Source organism: Podarcis tiliguerta (genome assembly GCF_965153285.1).
Source record: "Podarcis tiliguerta genome assembly, chromosome: 7".
Lineage (NCBI taxonomy): Eukaryota > Metazoa > Chordata > Lepidosauria > Squamata > Lacertidae > Podarcis > Podarcis tiliguerta.
Genome location: NC_139540.1, coordinates 85,099,467 through 85,118,076, shown reverse-complemented (window position 1 = coordinate 85,118,076; position 18,610 = coordinate 85,099,467). Strand labels below are relative to the sequence as shown.

The 18,610-nt window shown below is 39.5% G+C and overlaps 1 protein-coding gene across 22 annotated transcripts in view; it reads left to right on the top strand.

Moving 5' to 3' along the window:
• LOC310681093 (ankyrin repeat and KH domain-containing protein 1-like) overlaps positions 1-18,610 on the top strand; it is an 86,041-nt gene that overhangs the window by 2,083 nt on the left and 65,348 nt on the right. For 14 of the 22 annotated variants that reach the window (XM_083448493.1, XM_083448492.1, XM_083448488.1 and 11 more), the window contains exons 2-4: positions 13,073-13,226; positions 16,226-16,382; positions 17,907-18,054. In XM_083448493.1, coding sequence (XP_083304619.1) covers positions 13,073-13,226; positions 16,226-16,382; positions 17,907-18,054 — 459 coding nt within the window. The remainder of the gene's footprint in view (positions 1-13,072; positions 13,227-16,225; positions 16,383-17,906; positions 18,055-18,610) is intronic. The other 8 variants (XM_083448491.1, XM_083448490.1, XM_083448489.1 and 5 more) reach the window with 1 other exon arrangement.

Below are 18,610 nucleotides of genomic sequence, written 5' to 3'. Positions count from 1 at the left end.
CACTCAGTATTCCTCTGTTCTTTGCATATTCCCATTCTGTTTCAGCATTTCTGTCATTAGGGAACACTTCCGACTTTAACTTGTCTTCCTCAAAAGTTCATTTTGTTGCTGTCCAAACAGCACCCATGCATGGATTAGGGAGTTTGAGGGAGTTAATTGGGCCTCACCATGGTCCTGTGTCTATTGAGGGCAAAATGAGGTGCAACTATGGCAGACTTGTTTTAGACCTGGATCTGGGCAGTTGTAAACTGGGGTGCAAAACTGGCTTTTAGAGCAAAAGAGAAAAGAAGATAAGAACTAAGTAGTTTTTGTGCCTGCCTTTTCCTTTCACCCTTCAGCAGGCACTTTTCTCCCCAACTTCCAGTGTTGAAGTTTGGCTGAGGTGGGGAACTAGGGCAGCAAACCCTGGGTAGGTAAATCATGGGTGGGGGAAAGTTCAGAACCTCCATCCAACCTGTGCTCCCTGTTTTGGTCTATAACCTGGACCCCATGCGGTTTATGTGATTCGGCTCCTCTAAGCAGGTTTGCTGCCATCACATCTATTTTAGCAATGAAAGTATGTCCCAAAACACAATCAGCAGTCCAGCTGCTTTCCAAAGAAATTTCATCTATTACTGATAATCTTACTGAATAAGCTCAAATAAACTTTTTCCAAAGAGCCCCACCATTGCTTTAATATAATGTGTTCATTTATTCTCTAGTTTTGTACACAACTCCTTATTTTCAATAATAAATAATTGGGCAATAAGAAACATAAATTGGAGTTCTCTTAGATTATGCTGATCAAACTAGGATAGAAGTTTTGTAAAGTTAGCTCTTACATGCAAGTAATTAACTGCACCACATACTTGATGTCCTAATACTGAACAGTATGTTCAGTAAAAAGATTTCTATAGATTTATGGCCAGAAAACCTTATCCGGTTGTGAGGTTTTGCAAGTAGAAAAACATTTTCTAGTATTTGGTAGAAGACCTAATTCTCATATAGTTCAAAAGTCCTCTATATTACATGTTGTGGAGAAAAGAAATAACTAAAGCCTGGTGAAGAATGGCCTGAATTGATCATATGGCAGTTTTCAGAATATGTCAGTTGTACTAAATCGGGGGGGGGGGGGGGTTAAGGCTTTCCCCCCTTTGCAGTCTTGTGAACACTTGGTTTGGGAAGCAAAGAAAGGAGCAGAAATCCATTATTTGAAATGTATTTCAGAAAATTGTACTTATATGGAACAGATAAGAAACTTAAAGGGGAAGTAAATTTGTGTTGTGTGGGGGAAATAGGTGCTATAGTTAGGGAAGATTTGACTATCATGATTATAGAACTGAAATATCTGTCTGGGGAAGGGTAGAAGGTAGTGTGAGGATGGGTGGTTTTCCCTGTCAGTGGAAACCTGGATTCACAGTGTCAGGGATAGGAGGTTGCAGTGTACTATTTATGGGTGAAGAGAAACCATTCACTTGCATGGGAGAACATTAATGTGTACTTGAAAATATATTTGGGGTCAGTGCAGGTTCTGGCTCTGCTCCACTTGCTGCCTCCTAACTTTTTATTGGCTCCCAAAGATATCTGGGGGAAATGGGATCTTTGTATAATCTGCCTGTGAAGAGTAGAATAGGACTGCAATCTGAAACTTTTTACCTTTGAGTAAGCCCATTTAATTCAGTGGGACTACTGAGTTGGCATGGTTAGGATTGCACAGTAATTACTGGCATATTTATACCTTAATCTAAGATGATTAAGAAAATAATAGATGTGTTACAGTTGTGCCGTACTTTCTTTAAATGTCCATTGTACATTTACAGTTGGAATTCTGAAGCAGTACCTTTGGTCTTCGCCTATAGTCTGGCTTGTGTGATCATATGAGGCTTTATAAACCCTGGTTTAAGAAGCCAGGAATGAGCATCAGGGCCAAGTGCTCTTCAACTTCTGTTGTGTGCCACCTCTGGTGTCAAGATCCTGACTTGCATTAAGCTGGTGCTCCTTGTTAAATCAGGAAAATAAGCCAGGATCACAGTAGTCATACTGGTAGACTACAAGGGCAAACTGGAAAGGTATTCTAGTCTTCTGAGGCTCCCGCTTGTTAGATGCTTTGCTGCAATTGGTCTTCTCCCCATATTCATTGTTTTAAAATGTATGAGAGTTTCATTCTCTGGTGTTGGTCTGTTTAGTTCAGATGTGAATCACATTCTTACATTTCTAGCCTGATTCAGCTAACAATGCAGTGACTCTTGGCTGGCGATTCAGCTACCCTTGGATATTCATAGCTTTGGGGGTGTACTGATCCAACTTCATTTGATAAAAAAAGCCTACAATCCTTGATTAATGGACCTAACTACTATTATTCATACCTGTATTTTAAAGGCCAGACAGCTGGAGTGCACTCAGTGCAAGGGTTGCCATTTGAAGACTTTTTGGTGGCTACAACAAGTGTAGAACATAGTAACATTGGTCCTTGTAGCAGGAGGTAGCTGGGAGCAGGATATGATTGGCTCTCTTGCATTCTGCGTACAATTCAAGTTGCTATGTTTGACTTATAAATCACTTAATGCCCCTGGGCCCTTCACATCCTTGAAAATAGTTGCAAAATACCTTTACAGCAATTTTATTAGGTTGGAAATAAGTTTGTAGATTTCAAAATTAATTTAGAGATTTCCCTGTATCAAGGCATATTAATCGAGGCATTGACTGATAAGACATTTCCCCTCAGTCACCAGCTAGAATAGTTTTAACTACCAAAAGCAAATTTTCAATTTTATAGATAGGCTGCTTGAAATATCCTAATGAGGTGAAGAAAAGGCATCATCATGACCCAAGAACTTACTCTACCAGCCAGCAAAGACTAACTGTGTTTGTGTTCTTGTAACAATTGATCCTTTTATATGCTACTTTAACAGTGTTAGTTTCCCTAAATCAAATAGCACCATGTGCCATTGAAAATAAGTTTTTTTTTAAGGCTTTTGCTGATCAAGTAGATTTTGGCCTATTTAATACACATCTACAGCTCCAGAATTGTTGACGAAGTTGCTTCCGTCCTATATCTTAAGAATAAATTATCCTATCCTGGTGAATAAAACTTTACAGCATTTCAGCATGTTAGTTTTTTTTGAAAATTCTGAATAGGAAATGTCTTAGTGCCCAATTGGCATCTGACTTAGCATGCTTGATTTGGACTAAAATACTATAGAAATCTAATGTTTTTCAAAAAAAACCAAAGCATTGGAACCGAAATATTTAATTAGGGACCAGGATTCAATAATGGGCTCATAATGTAATTTAAATGTTTTATTCAAGCATATTCAAAGCTTTACTTACAAAACATAATAATTGGAATAATTGTAAATATTAACACATGACAACTCATACTCACTCTTATTTATATTGTGTATATTTTAAAAAAAGAAGCAAGGCCTGCTAATGTAATTTATAAATAAATAGTTAACATAATTGTAAATTTCAATACACTCAGAGAGCTATGCATTTATGTCAGGGTGGATTTGATTTGATTTAAATCAAATCAATTTAAATCACTAGTCAGTAAGACTTGATTTAAATCATTTTTCTACAAAAAGACTCATTCTTGCTGGTATAATCTTAATATTTACAACCAGATGAAGGTTTCATTTTTGGAATAATAAATTTTCGGAGTAATTTTTACAGTTATATCAAAAATCACTGATTTGGTTATACTATCAGAAATACAAAGACAGGTAATTATGAAATTATTGTTTATATTTGGACAACTTTTCTGCTGTACTTTATTGGAAGGAGAAAAATAATCATTTCCTTAATAACAATTTAAACAATTTATTTAACTAAAACAATAACATTATAGCATATGTATCCATGTTTGTGAACTGATGTGGTTAAACGATTGAAAAAACAAACAAACTTAGACTGAGTTTTAGCACACATGAAAAACAAATCTTTATTTCCTGATGAATAGCCTTTGGACTATAATGTAACTCATGGGTAGGCAAACTAAGACCCGGGGGCCAGATCCAACCCAATTGCCTTCTCAATCCGGCCTGCAGACGGTCCGGGAATCAGCGTGTTTTTACAGGAGTAGATGTGTCATTTTATTTAAAATGCATCTCTTGGTTATTTGTGGGGCCTGCCTGGTGTTTTTACATGAGTAGAATGTGTGCTTTTTTTAAAAAATGCATCTCTGGGTTATTTGTGGGGCATAGGAATTTGTTCATTCCCCCCTCCCCAAAAAAATATAGTCTGGCCCCCCACAAGGTCTGAGGGACAGTGGACTGGCCCCCTGCTGAAAAAGTTTGCTGACCCCTGATGTAACTTAAATAGAAAACTATCTTGAGAAAGATTTTTCCTCCAAAAGCATTTTATCTTAAAAATCTGATTTGAATTTAAAAAAATCTCATTTTTAAAATTTTCTTTAAAAAATCATTGATTTTTATCCATCCTGATTTATATTAAGTATGTATGCTTTCTTGGGATAGTTGTCTGAAAAATGCTAATTGCTGCATGCCCACTTCATTATTGTATCCATTCAGCATGTCAGATAAATTTCATGAAAATGTTTATTAAGAAATATATATTTTTCTGAAATCCTAATCATCACTACAGAATTTGTTGAAACAGTGATAGCTTTTTGAATCAAATTGTTATAATAGTTTCAAAGCAAAATTGTTGTCTCCCTTCTCTTGATAAAACTTCACCAAAATGTTACAAAATATTTTTCAAGTCTTTAAAACTTGTCCAGTTACACTTGTCCAGTGCTGAATACTGTTAGAACTTTTGCACACATAATTATTTTTCTTATTTATTTGCTCCATAAAATTTTTACCTTACTTGATTGAAAACAAACAAACTTCAAAGGGGTATACAAAAGGATAAAACAATAAAATCAAGAAATAAAACCACAACCATACTTTAAAACATACAACAGCTAAAATACTTAATCTATTCTAACTTCATCTCAGTGTTACATCCACCCAACTGGTTAATAATCTTAGAGAATCCTGGCTACCTTTTGCTGCCAAAGTAATGCTTAATGATATTTAGGGCCAGCAGGGCAAGGGGGAAGGTACCATTTGTTAACCAGGGGAAGCAGAGAGGTAGTGACAGTACACCTGCACATACTTAGAATATCCTTATATTTATTTGTTGCCGTGATTTGTTTTGTATTTATTTTGTATTTTAGGCATGTCTGTTCTAATACAGTGGTACCTTGGGTTACAGACGCTTCAGGTTACAGACTCTGCTAACCCAGAAATAGTACCTCGGGTTAAGAACTTTGCTTCAGGATGAGAACAGAAATCGCGGTGTGGCGGCAGCAGGTGGCCCCTTAGCTAAAGTGGTGCTTCAGGTTAAGAACAGTTTCAGGTTAAGAACGGACCTCCAGAATGAATTAAGTACTTAACTTGTATTAGAATGAGAGGTAGACTTGCTTGCTCTATTGTAGAGGTTTTCAACGTTTTTGCGTCCACAGCTCCCTTGACCAACCACATTCTTTCTTCAGCTCCCCTGTGGGATACAGGGGAATCACCACTTACAAGCAAGTTCCATTCCAAGCCACTGTGCTCATCACTGGGATGCCCCCTCCTTACTTGGTTTTGAAGGTTGCTGAGGAGCTCTGTCTTGCTGTGTTCTAAGCCCCAACTGGCTTCACTGGAAATCATTGACACCATCAGTCATAGCCATCAATTTCATTGTGCCGACACTGAGTAAGATTAACACTGGCTACAACCCAATATAAAAGGGTATTCTCCTACTCAGGGAAGACCCATTGGAGGTCAGTGACCCCTGAGCCAGCCATACCCATCAATTTCAGTAGGTCTCCTCTTGGATAGTAGTAGTAATTATTTCCATTGCAGTTTATTGCCCATCTATTACCCACCTATTTCAATGGGATTCCTCTTGAGCAGGCCTCAACACTGCCAGCAACCCAGTAATGATTATGAGGAGGATAAGGATAGGCTTTGCCTAGCAAAGTACTAAAGAGCAGAATGAACTAGGCTCAGCAGGTCGAGGCTGCCCCACTATCTACCAGTGGGTCTACTGCCAAGTAGGGCTTACACTGGCTGCATCCCTGGCAGGAAGACGTTACCTTGATGGGTTCAACCATTGCCTCACTCTTGCCACACTGGCCCCATGAACCATCTGCTTCCCTCCATCCCTGCTTGCAGGCTTCCCTCTCATCCCCCATCAGCAGCTGGAATCATAGAGGTGTGCTAGAGAGGTACACACCTGGGCAGCACTCTTTTGAAAGTGATCGGCTTCACATAGCACGGTCATACATGAAAAAGTAAAGAAGTTCATCTCATTTGTCTGAGTAGGGAGTTTCCAGCTTTGTGTTGGAAGCCATGTGGTTTTCTTCCCCATCAAAGGAGGGACGGGGGATGGGACCACTTGCTGCATCCCTGGCCATCATTCAAGTCACCTCAGGGTGCCATGGCACATTGGTTGAAAACCTAGGTTCTAATGAATAGGATGAGTTACCTGGCAGATTATACCAAAAACATAATGATGATGCTTTTGGTATTGATATAAAATATTTGTCACTGCCATGCCAGCCTTAACTTCATAGAATTGCATAGTTGGAAGGGACTCAAAACTACGTACAATAGTTTTGAGTCTACGTAAACTATGTAAACAATAATAGTAAACTATTAGATGATTCTCTAATGTTTTAAAGAACTTAATTTGTTTACCATCTTTCCTAATGAAGAGTTCTGAAGAACTTTCAAGCTTTTCGTGCTATTTTGTGACACTTTGGTTTGCCTAATAAAGGTTTTGCATGAGTAAGTTAAGGTTTATTTGTCATTTTCGTGTTCCAGGTAGCAGGCCTCCTGACCGGGAAGTCCTTGTACCTTACTGTGGTCCCAATGAAATTAGTGCAGTGTGGTTGCACTCTACAATAGCCTTTGGGAAGGAGGGAATCAATTTAGTTAAAGGATTCTTTCCTGACATAATTCCAAATGAAACTAAAGGGTGTAGTCACACGTTATGAACTTCAAGTACAGTTGTACCTTGGTTGCTGAACGCCTTGGAACTTGTATGTTTTGGCTTCTGGATGATTGAAAACTGGAAGTGAGCGTTCCAGTTTTCGAACGATTTTTGGAAGTCGAAAGTCCAGCGCAGCTGTCGATTGGCTACAGGAGCTTCCTGCAGCCAATCAGAAGCCACACTTTGGTTTCCAAACGTTTTGGAAGTTGAATGGACTTTGGAACGGATTCCATTCGACTTCCAAGATACGACTGTATTGTGATCTGAATATTTTGGTTGCTAACACTCCTGCAGAAATTTAGTGCCTGTACCTTGGAAGCCCATATTGCAGTGCAGTGGTATCTCTGAAATGGTTGATGGAGAGGGCTATTCAAGTTGCCTTTTTTTAAAAAAAACCCAACAACCTGATGTTAACCATTAAGCCTTTAGCCATGTTAAGACTAACTGGTCATCTCTACTTTCTTCAAGCCTATGCTAACTGTGTGTATTGACTATGAGCATAACAATATGAAAGTGTGACCCAGGTGTCTTGGATGATCTGGTTGGAAGGTCTCGACATGGAGTCTGGAAGGCAGAATTCTATAGTCATTGTGTGTTTTAATTGAATATGGGGAAGGTGTTGCACAGTTACAGTGGTACCTCTGGATGCGAACGGGATCCGTTCTGGAGCCCTGTTCGCATCCTGAGTAAAACGTAAGATGCGTCTGCGCAGGTCGTGTTTTGCTGCTTTCGCGCATGCACGTGATGTCATTTTGAGCGTCTGTGCGAGCGGCAAAACCCAGAAGTAATGCTCTCCGTTACTTCTGGGTCACCGCGGAGCGTGACTTGAAAACGCTCAACCTGAAGCACATCTAACCCGAGGTATGACTGTAATTGGAAGGAAAACGAACCCTTAGTCAGCTGCTACACAGAGTGATGGTGAGGGACAAGGTCTCAGGAGAATTCAAAAGTTTGCCACAAAATGCTTTTTGTGACAATTTGGCTGCTCCTAATAAAAATATTGCCCAACTATGGATTTTGGAGGGTTTTTTTAAATGGACCAACATGGTTGCTTTTTTTGTGCTTCAGAGAATACCAAATCTAGTTGTTCAGAGCAGAATATACAACCAGAGGAAGATAAGGGTCATCTTCAGGTGGCAGGAAATTAAGGCTTATATCCCTTCAGCCACTATACTATACTATACTATACTAATGACATGGATTGATGTACTAGGTCAGGGGCCCCAAACTATGGTCCGCGGGCCACATCCAGCCCTCCAGGGTCCTGAACCCAGCCCGCATGGCAATTGCAGAACCCGCTGCTGTCTAATGGGTCTCCTTGGATCTCAGCCAGCAGCAGCATGCTGCTGCAGCAAAGAACTCGGCCCAGACATCGTAGGGCGGAGGCGCCTGCAGAGCCCAGTCCAGCTCAGGGAAGATGACCTCCCTCTTCTCCTTCCTTCTCTGGCTTTCTTCATTCTCAATCCCAGTTACAAAACTCCTCGTCGTCCATGTGGGGCTTGCTGGGCAAAGGTCATGGTTAGATCATGGGGAAGGCGGGCAGGAAGAGGAGAGGTGGCTTTGTTAAAATGCGCTTCTTTTGTAAATCGTCGGAAAATACGGGTCTCAAACATGAGGTGCTTTCAAACTATAGTCCGGCCCCCAACAGTGTCAGAGGGACAGTGAACTGGCCCCCTGTTTAAAAAGTTTGAGGACCCCTGTACTAGGTAAAATAACAAGAATTCAATAGGACTTAGTTCTGAGTAGACATAGATAGAGTTTTAGTCTTAATGAATAACTAGTTTACAGTTGCATCTGAAGTGGCCAAATAAGGTTTGGAAAAGGTCTGGGAACTATGGGTTGTTTCCAGTGCTTATCCTTCTCAGAGTAGACCCATTGAAATTAATGACTAGTAAGGTCCATTGGCTTTAGTGGGTCTACTGGGAGCATTGGATACAGCCCCATGATTTCATATTACATAAGTACCTGTCAAATAAGGGAAGATGGGAAACTTACTATGTAGAGAACAGAAATTGAATTTCTCAAATTGTTTTTGTCAGTAAAAACAAATTTGTCCTTGATTAAGACATTAAAACCGTTAATTCTGAACTCTATGCCAATCCAAGTCACAATCTGAAAGTAAACATAAACTTAAGTGTTTTCCTGCTGTTCTCCATAAGAAGCTGAGCATAACTAATCTATGGCCATCCAATTATGCTTCTGAATTCTCACTATTAGGTTTTCCCAGGAGATATGCAAAAGTTCTTTAATATTAGAACTTAGGGGAATGGAGACTTTTCTAGCCTGGGCCTTTTTAGGGTTTTTTTTAAAAAAACAACAACAAAAAACCACATGGCATCTCATGGCCAAGAATACTGAAGTTTTTTAACTCTTGTAAGTGTAAAATGTACCAGCATATTGATCTGCATCAGGATGTTCTCGGCTCTATTCCTGAACATTTTTGGTATGGCTTTCTTTATTGTTCATACTGAAACTCCAAGTTTATTCATAAATATTGGAGATCTTTCCAACTAAAATAGGCTTAAGATGTTAATTACACCAACTTTCAATTAAATTTCAGATAAATTGATAGGGATTTCTCTCAGGTTAATCTATTTAGATTGATATGTATGAATCCATATGCAGTTTGTTTACTTTTGTATTAAATCTATATACTGCTCTATGATTTAAGGTTACAGGGCGGTTTACAGCATAAAAAACTAAACTAAAAACTAGTTGAAAGTTAAATGCAGAAACCTTGGTCTATAATGGTACTTATTTACACACCTAATCCCAAATACATCTTCTACACCCAACATACTAAAAAGCAGAATCCTTTTTACTGCTCCTGGTTAAACATCCTTGCTAATCCTTTGAACAGAAAATCTGTGCTTGAACAGAAAACCTGTGCTTGTAATGATGCACACTATAAAACAGATGACGTAACCTTTTTTGCAGTGTTTGAAATTCGTTGGGCGCCAGGCACATTTTGCTACTGGCATGGGTTCAATTGCGACTACATAGATATTTCTAGGTGTCAGGTTGGTGACTAACATCTCCATCGAGCCAGTTGACTTGTGTGCAGCAAAATACACACATCATATGCTTCTGTTCTCCCACATGAATCATGGATGCTGGGCATCTTAGTCCTCGATCATTGCATCAAGGAAAGTTAGTGCAGGGCTGAGTACAAATATATTTGACTGTGTTGCAGCCTTTACACAGAATACCCAAATGGAAACTCGGAGACCATAGTTTAAAAACCCATGCCTTAGTGTATAGTTAATACCATTTCCATTTTCACTCTGTTTCTCCTTCTTACATACTAGGACAAGTGAATTATTATAAGAGCAAAGTACAGTCAAGCAATACAGTTTAGATTAGACGCAGCCTTTCTTAACCTGTGGGTCCCCAGAGGTTGTTGGGCTCCCATCACCCCTAGCTAGCAAGGCCAGAGCTCAGGGATGATGGGAGTTGTACTCCAACAACCTCTGGGGACCCACGGGTTGAGAACTGCTGGATTAGAGGTTTTCAACCTTTTTGAGTTCATGGCTCCCTTGACCAACTACATTCTTTCTGTGGCACCCCTGTGGGACTCAGTAGCCCAGTTATGTCACCCCTTGCTTGCAGAGCTGGCAGCCTCTCTCCCTTTTTTGAACACCCTCCCTTGTGGAGTGTTCCCTCAGCCTCCTCTCCTTTCCCCACTCCTTGGGAGTCTTCTGGGCAGCCGCTGCTGCTGTCCCTGGTCTCTGAGCTGCCCCCTACCACTCCAGAGAGAGATGCCTCCTCACACTGCCCCACAGGGGCCTGGGAAGAGGATGCCCCCAGCCTTAGTGACCCAGGTCAGTGGCGCCTGCCTGCCTGGCCTCCCACTTGTTTCTCCATTCCAAAGAAAGGGCTGGTGGACTGGCTGGCTGGGCTCCTCGCCTGCTTGCTTGCTTACTCCATGGCCACCTCAGCTCCTGGCAACCAGCACCTGCTGGCCAGCCCCAGAGGCACCATTTGCCTACAGTTTGGGGCTGCTGCTACAAATAGCTGTCCAAGCCTTTGGGAGGCAGAGATGCAAGAGGGCATTAGGGGAGGGAGGGGAGGAAAGAGGGACAGGCCAGTGTTGCCCACAGCACCCATGACCAATCATTCATGGCACCTAGGGTGCCACAGCACACTGGTTGAAACCCACTGGTTTAGATTATAAATAGACATTCTGTTGTGGTGACTGTAATCTAGGTTTGATGTGCCGTTTGGCGCCTAGTTTATACAGTCATACCTCAGGTTGAATACGCTTCAGGTTGAGCACTTTTGGTTTGCGCTCCGCGGCGACCCGGAAGTAATGGAGTGCACTACTTCCGGGTTTCGCCTCATGCGCAGACGGTCAAAATGACGTCATGCGCGGAAGTGGTGGATTGTGTTCTCTTCAGGATGCGAACAGAGCTCCGGAACGGATCCCATTTGCATCCTGAGATACCACTGTATATCTGAGTTTTTAACACTGTTTTTTTGGGTCACTCACCCTTGGCAAAACACGCCCCCCCCCCATCCTTTTGGGTGTGTTCAGAAGTCACCCCTCTCCTCAGCTGTTCTATGCAGATCAGCAGAGGAGAGAATAACTTGCATCCCCATTGGGAAATATGGGTGGAGAGGTTCAACTTTTTCCAAGCCTATATTGTGCTGTGTCTGTGCTACTTTATATTCCTTTTGTTGCTGCTGGGAAAATTAATGAGAAAATTTTACTTGATCAGTATTGGGCTCCCAGACTGGAGGTTTAGCCACCCCTACTCTAAAAACATTTTTCCATAGGGTGAAATGAGTGTTTATTTGAAGATGATTAAAAAAAAAATAGTGTCATTCAAGAGATACATCTTGTTCACTGTCTTTTCCCAAATTGGCATCAAAAGCAAAAGGGGAACCATTCTTTTGCTCCCAGGTTTAATGTAATGCAACCAGGCATTTGACCTCTTATTCTGAAATTTTTACTTGTGTTACTTAAACTCATTGTGTCTACATGCTGTAGGCCTGTGGACTGCTGAGAATAATATCTAGAGGAAAATCTGCTGTAGCTTCAATGATAAAACTAAACTTCTATAAACTGGTAGTTCTTCATTTGCCGAGTAAGTTTAATTATTACACTTGTTCAATATTGGATGGTGCAGAACTTGAAAATATTCATTCTGTGCTTGCTAAACTGGTAACAGATGAATTTCACTTCTACTCGGTATGTTTCTGAGCACAAGTCAAAGTGTTGGTGCTGACCTTTAAAGCCCTAAACTGCCCCAGCCCTGTATACCTGAAGGAGCATCTCCACCCCCATCATTCAGCCCCGACACTGAGGTCCAGCTCAGGGGGCCTTCTGGTGAGAAGTGAAGTTACAGGGAACAAGGCAGATGGAACACCTTCCCATCAGATGTCAAGGAGATAAATAACTAGGCAACAAATAACTATGCCACTTTTAGAAGACATCCAAAGGCTGTATCAGGATGTTTTTAATGTTTGAGAGGTTGTTTTTATATGTGTTGGAAGCACCCAGGGTGCCTGGGGCAACCCAGCCAGATGGGTGGGGTATAAATAATAAAATTATTACTATTATTACCACAGACTCTGGAAGTTTTCAGTTTTACTTTTCAGGGAAGGAAAATAAAAGTACAACCCCAGGTATTGTTACCTGGTAGTAAAGTCCATCTTGCTGTGTGGGATTTTCTCCTCAATAGGTGTGCATATGAATGCCACCTAAAAATCTGCATTTCTCCAACTGGTTTTCCTAGGAAATTGTCAAGCCAAAGTAGATGATTAGTGAACTGTAGTTGGTGATTATGGTTAGAGTCTTTGAAGTAGCAGAGGGGTTTCTCTCATCTAGGGAGAACCAAATGTTGGCAGGTTCAGCAGTTATAGGTGACCTAAATTTAGTCTGCAGTACAGTCTAAATTACTGTTACCTTGAAAATGGTTGTAAACGTGTTCAGCTAATAGTGTGTGTTCTGAAATTTCATTCTCCAGTAACATTTGTTCTCGAAAATGCATGCATGTAGCTATCAAATATGTGGCTTTGACACAATGTATCCAGTTTTATTCTGGTTTGGAATAAATTGTTAAATAAAACAGAAGTAACAAGTAACTTCTGTGTCTTCAAACAGGTTGAGTCGTTTATTTTGGACCAAGAAGATCTGGATAACCCGGTGCTTAAAACAACATCAGAGATATTTTTGTCAAGTGCTGCAGAAGGAGCAGACCTACGAACAGTAGATCCAGAAACACAAGCAAGACTAGAAGCCTTGCTGGAAGCAGCAGGTAGTTTTCTTTTTTCATTTTGATAGTAGTTTTATTTGTGGGTAGTGGAACCACTAGTTTTGACCTTGAGGAACAGAGATTGCTGTGTACTCAGACATTAACAACTTGAAGTTGAGTTTCGGAACACAACTGAGTTTCTAGAATTGAACAGTTTAAAACTTTGTTTGGGATGCCTAAAAGAGTTTAGAAGTGCTTATGCCAAATTCAAGACACTGAGGCAATGCACTCCACAAGGTTTTACCCAGATGCTGCTGTGTAAAACTATGTTTTACTCGCACAGACTGTATCAATTATCTGAGCTAAGTGATGCAGGAATAATGCCTCAAATCACAGTGGTGATGAGTTCAGGGATCTTGAGATAATATTGTTTAATGAAAAATGGGAGTATAAACAGGCTCTCATTCAAGTTTGTATCTGAATAAGTAATTCATGGTTGGTTGTAGCAGTCAGTGAATTGAGCAGTGATAATTTAAGTTTGCAATATGCAGACAAAAGTAGACAAGAATGGGGAGTAAAGGTAGCCCTTTTGAAAATGCATTCCAGTAACCTTAATGAGAGCATCTAGGATGTATTTCATTTGGTGCATCAACCTATATTAATGAAAGGTGTTTTGTGGTACATTGGACACAAATATAATCTAGGCTAGTGATTCCCGAATTTTTCCCCTATGGACCATTGGAAAATTGCTGGTGGTCTTGGTGGACCAATTAATGATTTTCCTGCCTGATGTAGCAATTTCAATGCACTGTACTAGATAGCGAATTCTTTTTATTTCTATTCCTGTTATTTTTTATATTGCATTTTATTGTATTACATTTTACATTCTATGGAATACAAATTATAATACAATAAAATACAATATAAGAAATAAAAAATAAAGTAAAATTGAAATATGATAATTTGATTTGGACATACCACAGAGCATGTAAATGAAGTTCACAGATCACAAGTCATCCATGGATCACAGTTTGAGAACCTGATCTAAGCTGATGTCTCTAGAGAAAATTATGGCAGCCATATTCTGCATCAGTTGAAGTTTCTGGGCTGCCTTTAAGGGCATATTGCAGTAATCTAACTTGAAGTGACTAGGTAACTATTAGGACCAGGCAAAGATGGTTTTTTTTTGGGGGGGGGAATGGGTGGCATGTTCAAGGGAGGATAGCTTCCACCTCCCAATTTTTCTGTTTCCCCCCTGTGCCCTAACATTGGTTCCATATCCTCCTGGCAGGGGTACAGCTAGTATATTAAATCAAACTGATAAAAGGAACTATTGGGCCACAGTTGCCACATCAGCTTTCAGGAGCAGTACTGGATCTGGAAGTGCCCTGAAGCCGCACACCTGCAGCTTCAGGGGAGTATAACCTCACTGAAAACATGCTGCACCTGGCTCCTAAAGCATCAGTCCTAAAACTGCTGGATCTGAATTTTGTACATCCTGGCTTCAGTAGATGCTTTATTCATGCACATAATCACTGGAGATGGGGGGGAAATCTAGATCACTATGAAATGTTTTGTTTTTGAAAATGGCTATGTAGTTGTCAGTGTAGATCCAGTGTGGTGCATTATTGGATTTGAGAGACTCTGGTTAGAAGCAGTAATGTTGGATTTCTGGGGGGAAATAAATTGGAAAACTGGATCTCTAATTGAAGGTTGTCACTGCTCAGCGTTGTTCTCTTAGCCACAAACCCATAGCCAGTTGTTTTGGGGCTCTTGTGTCCTAAAAGGAGTCAAGGTTGCTCCACATACTAGGAATTTTACTCTTACCCTGTTACATTGTCAGGATTAAGAGGTGAGTTCTCAGAAGCCTTTGCTTCTATTTCAGATTAAGCATAGTTGAGAATTAGTTCCAAATCCTAAACAGTGATTAATCAGCTGTGGATTATTGATACAAACTTGCTTCATAAATCATGGTTTGAAGTTGATTAGCTTCCACTAACAATAGTCAAAACTAACTGCAATTTGTCTGGGTTGAGATATAATAAGCTGTGGTTAGTTTAAGTTGGAAATGAAAGCTTCTAAACTCCTCACATCCATGTTAGAGAAAGGGGGAGACATGTAAGTGGATTATCTCTGTAACTCTAAACTATAGTTAGCATTATATGCAAACAGAACCATTAAGTTGTGTGTAAAAGACTTTAGAAGGAAATGATAGCCAATTTCATAATCAGTTCCCGTAGCTTGAAAAATAATGCTGACATAATATTTCTAACATTCTTAAAAACATAGTTTAACACAATGTTAGAAACTCAGATATATACAGTCAGCAGAATAGAATACCTAGTTGCCATTTTTGGGCCAGACGGCTTAAAAGTTGTATTTTTCAATATGACTTTTGGGTTCCTGAAATTCATTGATTGTGCCGATAAAATATAACCAATAGAATTCCACATCTCCAGATGGTAGAGATGTCACATGCCCTCCTGGTGCCTAGGCATCTTCACTTGGTTGCAAGTGGCCGATAGCCCAGTGCAAAACCCTTCTGGTAAATTTTGAATGCTTGTTTTAGCATGGTGTTTCGGCAAAAGGTATAATGAAGTATCTAGAACACTTCTTAAGTTTATCAGTTATTGATTGATTCATTTATATAGCCACATCTGAGATACCAAGGGTTCTGTCCTTTATATTTAATTGGCATCTAACTTTAACTTTAGTTGTTTTTTTAAAATTCTCACTAAATTTTCATTATGTCGTCTTTAAAAAATTGAAGCATCAAGTGCAGATGCCGTTGATATTTTCCCATTCTGTTTGTAGTTCAGGAACATAAGAGTTGAATTTAAGGACGCAAAAATAATTATCAAGTCCTAAAGCTAGCTTTGTCTTTTCCATGTTCTGTTTGATCTTCCTGATATAGTAGGGTCAAAGTAGCTTCTAATTTTCTAGCATGTTTGCAGCTGACAACTTTAACTAATAGTGCATGTGGCTGAAGTTTAAAATGGTGTCTCTGCATTTTTTGTGTGGTTTTCATACTAACCTGATTGATGAACGCACATTCGCTGAAGGGATTGGTAAATTGTCCACTGCCGATGGTAAAGCCTTCGCAGATCCCGAGGTGCTCCGAAGATTGACTTCTTCTGTCAGCTGTGCATTGGATGAAGCTGCTGCTGCATTGACACGGATGAGAGCAGAGAACAATCACAATGCAGGACAAGTGGACAAGTATGTATTGAATTCCTGTTCATCTGGTTTGATTCTATCTGCATTTGACTTGAAAAGCTGAGGATTGTGGATAAAGTGGCTCTTGGTATATCTAATAAAGCAATATAAATAGGCCTAGATCAGCTTCTGTCTCTGAGATTCAGAAATGTAAACTGAATTGTGACCACTTTGGGCTTTACCCAAAGTAATATTTCAGCCATATCAATCCCTCAATGTGATTCAGAGGCGAGATTCTCTTATTGGGTTGGAGAGCTTCAGTAGCAAGATAAGGTAATGTCATGAGACAAAATTGACATATTTCCACATGTTAATTGATGAAGTATATTCACATATATGTTGCATCTATGCAGTTTCATGCTAACTTAAAAATGGGATAGTTGTGAAATGAGGCAATATGGAGCACAGAGGATGAGGCTTATATACTGATAGGAAAGGAAGGAAGGAAGGTCAGGTTTTACTTCATAGAATATTAAATGTCAAATAGTTGTCCTTGGTAAAACTATACAGGGAAAACTAATTGAATGTGTGAACATTAATACTGAAATCGCTTGCATCAGATACATTCATTGCATCAGATGAAACATGCATTTTGGAAGAATTTGACTTTAGGCCTTCAGTGGCTGGATTTTGTTTTTTTAAGTGGCAGGTAGACTTCAAATATCCTTAATTCTCATAATACAGATAAATAATCTGGGCTAAAGTCAGCATAGAGATTAATCTCTCATCATGTTTTGTAATTCATACAGTGTTCACTTAATGACATGGGAACTTGATAGACAATATTTTCTGTGAAATTTACTGCTTAGCCAGCAATATGGAAGACTTAAAGTGTTTGGCCAAAATGCTCAGAAAACCATGCTGCAATATTAGTTGTTCCCTTTATTCAATTTTAAGATTTAAGCTTCTGAAAATGACAAGCACATAATCTAGTGCATTTATGACTCAGTCATCCTTCTACCTATATTAGAAATTTATATAGCTACCTTTGAAATTGTGACTTACCAGTGCTGTCCTATGAACAGCCACATAGCTATATAAAGACCAAGTGGTGTTCAGTCAATTTATGGTATACTTATTTTTATATTTATGTAAGCTTTGTGTATTTTTAATTTTTGGTATTTTTTATATAAATATACAAAACAACCTTTCAAGGTGATTATAGTAAAATACTTCAATTTTGTCACCCAGAGTGGCAATTTAGTCCCTTCTAAATTATCCTGAATGCATTCTTCATAAATCTCCCAGATTCCTAGTTCAGGCATCTCTTTCCCTGTTGTGAGTTGCATGGAACTCCAATTTTCACTCCCATTTTCCCAAATACAGTCACAACAAGAGAACATTGCCTAAGCAGCTTGCTAAATTATTCTTAATGTTTGTTTAATATAATTTTGTAAAGGACGCCAGCTGTCTTTAACATGAAAATTGTACTAAATAAGTTTTTAGTTAATCATAAGTGTGTAATTTGTGTAATTCATTTCAGCTACTTTCATGTGTGCTCATTGTATTTAAAATGTTATCTTCCAGTCGCAGTTTGGCAGAAGCATGCTCGGATGGGGATGTAAATGCTGTCCGGAAGCTGTTGGATGAAGGAAGAAGTGTAAATGAACATACAGAAGAAGGGGAGAGTCTCCTTTGCTTGGCATGTTCAGCTGGGTATTATGAGTTGGCACAAGTGAGTAAAGACTAGTGTTCTAGTTCCTTTAAATACTAAAGGTGGGAGGCCTTTAGATAAACTTACAACTTATCCAAGAATTAAAAAGTGTATTTTTAACCTGGTAACTAGAGGGTGCAGTGCAAACATGCTTTCCTTAACACAGTCATATCATTTCTTTAATGCTAAAACTTCTCATGAACCCAGAAATAATTGATATGTTTATAAAATGGACTACTGATTTAAAAGGACAAGGCAAATGTTCTGCTCATGTATTCAGTGGCTTTTGAAGGGCTTAATCCTGCAAGGTTTAACTTTAACAAGAAAGTTGAACAAACACCACCAAACAGCGTTTTTTCTGACTTCTTAGCATATTCCTGGGTAAAGATGAAGTTTAGTAGAACACCTTCCATTTCTGTTATTCCTTGATTCTTGAGCTATTACTCTATGATTTTTGAATGCCTTCATCTGCCCCAGCTGCAATAAAGCATGTCTCTCCTGACTTCACCCCCAAAGGCACACTCTTCCATTGTCTTCCAAGACAGACAGATTCCAGCTAACTTTGAGTGTGGTGTCA